The 2,145-nt window shown below is 37.3% G+C and overlaps 1 protein-coding gene across 1 annotated transcript; it reads left to right on the top strand.

Moving 5' to 3' along the window:
* Window positions 1-479: 479 nt before the first annotated feature.
* LOC104627400 (structural maintenance of chromosomes protein 2-like) lies at window positions 480-1,700 on the top strand (the record flags this gene model as incomplete). The annotated part of the gene is made up of 2 exons (XM_010295603.1): window positions 480-647; window positions 1,551-1,700. Coding segments are annotated over exons 1-2 (318 nt in total), but the record flags the coding sequence as incomplete, so codon positions are not given.
* Between the last annotated feature and the right edge of the window lie 445 nt (window positions 1,701-2,145).

Below are 2,145 nucleotides of genomic sequence, written 5' to 3'. Positions count from 1 at the left end.
TGGGCTTTAGCTGTCTGGTGCGGTGGGGCAGAGCGGGCGGCAGTCTTGCAGGCTGGAAAGGGAGGCAGCCCTTCCGCCGTGTTATGAAAGAGCCGGGCCTCTCCCTGTCCTTCGTTGGCTGACGGGCTAACGGCCAGCTTTGTGATAAACTGGGGTCGTGCCCCAGTCTTCATACGAGTGTCGTGATGAACAACATGTAAAGTCACGTCGGTTAAAAATGTTGAAGTACAGGTTGTTGTTGGGATGCTTCCTGAATTTGGGGTCTACTTGGAATTTTATAAATGCATAATACTGTGTTGTAAAAGGCATGTGTTCTTTCCATTTTCTCACACATTTAGCTGTTTGTTTGGGCATGCAGTATGATTTGTTTGCCTTTTTTTTTTTTTCCTTCTTTGAAATCTGTAGGATTATAATCCAGATATTTTTGTTCATACTCTTGGGAGGAATACTTCACCTTGTCCCTTAGGAACAAAGAGAAGATGTACATCAAGTCGATTGTTCTTGAAGGGTTTAAATCCTATGCTCAGAGGACAGAAATTTGTGACTTTGACCCATTATTCAATGCCATTACTGGCTTGAATGGTAGTGGTAAGTCCAATATCTTGGACTCAATCTGTTTCCTTTTGGGAATCTCCAATCTGTCACAGGTAAGGAGAGCTGCATTTAAGAAAGGTCTGTCTTCTGTCAACAACAGTTCATATTACTCTCTTGAGTAATCTCCTATGGAAAACCTGAAGTGATGCTTCTATTAAAAATAATTTTATTTATTTGGATTTTTCATTACATAAAACTGAGTCTCTGTCATTCTTGCTCATTCTTACAGTAAGATGGAATTACAGTTTCATCAATATACTACAGTATCTCAAAGTATGCAGCTTAGAACATTAGACTAAAAATACCCACTTAAAAGGTTCCTGCCTTTTCAGCCTCAGCTGAAATCTTTTTGCAGCTAAAGGCACTAACTTGTTTATTTATAATAAACTTTTTCACTTCTGGATTGGGTCTTAAAATTTGGCCAACCTGTTCATCAGAAAAAAATAAAAAGCTGGTTTTCATGGAATGCCTGCTATTTAAAGGATTATATCTGCTTTACTCATGTTAAAAAAATTGTGTGCTCTGGGATCGGTTTGAATCTCTGTCTTCAGGTGATTTTTTTTTTTTTTAATTCCCCCCGTCCCCCCAAGTAATTGTAGACAAATCCAGCTGACCTCCAAAGAACACTGATTCATTTCCCTGTGAACTGCTTTATGAATAAAGAATCTAGGTGACTGATCTAGTCATCTAGATTTTTTTTTTTTTTAAACATCTATTCAGTTTTTTTCAGGAATCTCATACAGAAACAGCTGGCTCACTAAAACTGGACTGGCACAATGCCTGTGGTTTTACAATGCTAACACCTTGCTCCCATATGTCAGTCTCTCACATGAACTTAACAGATCTACAACTAGATCTGCATTTTTTTCATTCATTTTTCCAAAACCTACAGTGGCACACTGAAGCTGTGTAATGAATTTATTTCAAAAATGTATTTATCTGTTCCATGGATTTAGGTGCGAGCTTCCAACTTGCAAGACTTAGTTTATAAAAATGGGCAAGCTGGAATTTCTAAGGCAGTGGTGTCTATTACCTTTGATAATTCTGACAAGAAGCTAAGTCCACTGGGATTTGAAGCTAATGATGAGATCACCATCACTAGGCAGGTGAGTCTTTAATACCTGTATTGGTCAGTAACCTATGTACATTTTTACCATGCCTAGCAGAAGGGGGAGGGGAAGTAATACTTGAAGTCCTTGAGTTTTTGCAATTGAGGCAGTGTTTCTGTAGTGTAGTTAGTAACACAAGCTGTAGAAGCAGATCCAGTGTACTACATTTAAAAAAATTGGAATTACTTAAGAAATTAGTTTAACATTGTTAAATGTATTATATCTATAATCTTTTCCATGGACTTGCACAGAAACAATAATAATGAAATAATGTTCCTAAAGCAGATTATAATTTTCTGTTTCGTGGCTTTTTCTTCTGCTTTCATGTTTTTCTTTTAATATGCGAACTGGGTGTTAAATCTGGTCTCCAAGAACAAAGGAACCTTTATCTTTCTGGTGATGTCCCCCAAGTTTAAAAAAAAAAAAAAAACAAACCAAAAAA

The sequence above is a fragment of the Phaethon lepturus genome, unplaced genomic scaffold (assembly GCF_000687285.1).
Source record: "Phaethon lepturus isolate BGI_N335 unplaced genomic scaffold, ASM68728v1 C13761561, whole genome shotgun sequence".
NCBI classification, from domain to species: domain Eukaryota; kingdom Metazoa; phylum Chordata; class Aves; order Phaethontiformes; family Phaethontidae; genus Phaethon; species Phaethon lepturus.
Note: the sequence above shows the minus strand (reverse complement) of the source record. Positions and strands in the feature narration are given on the sequence as shown.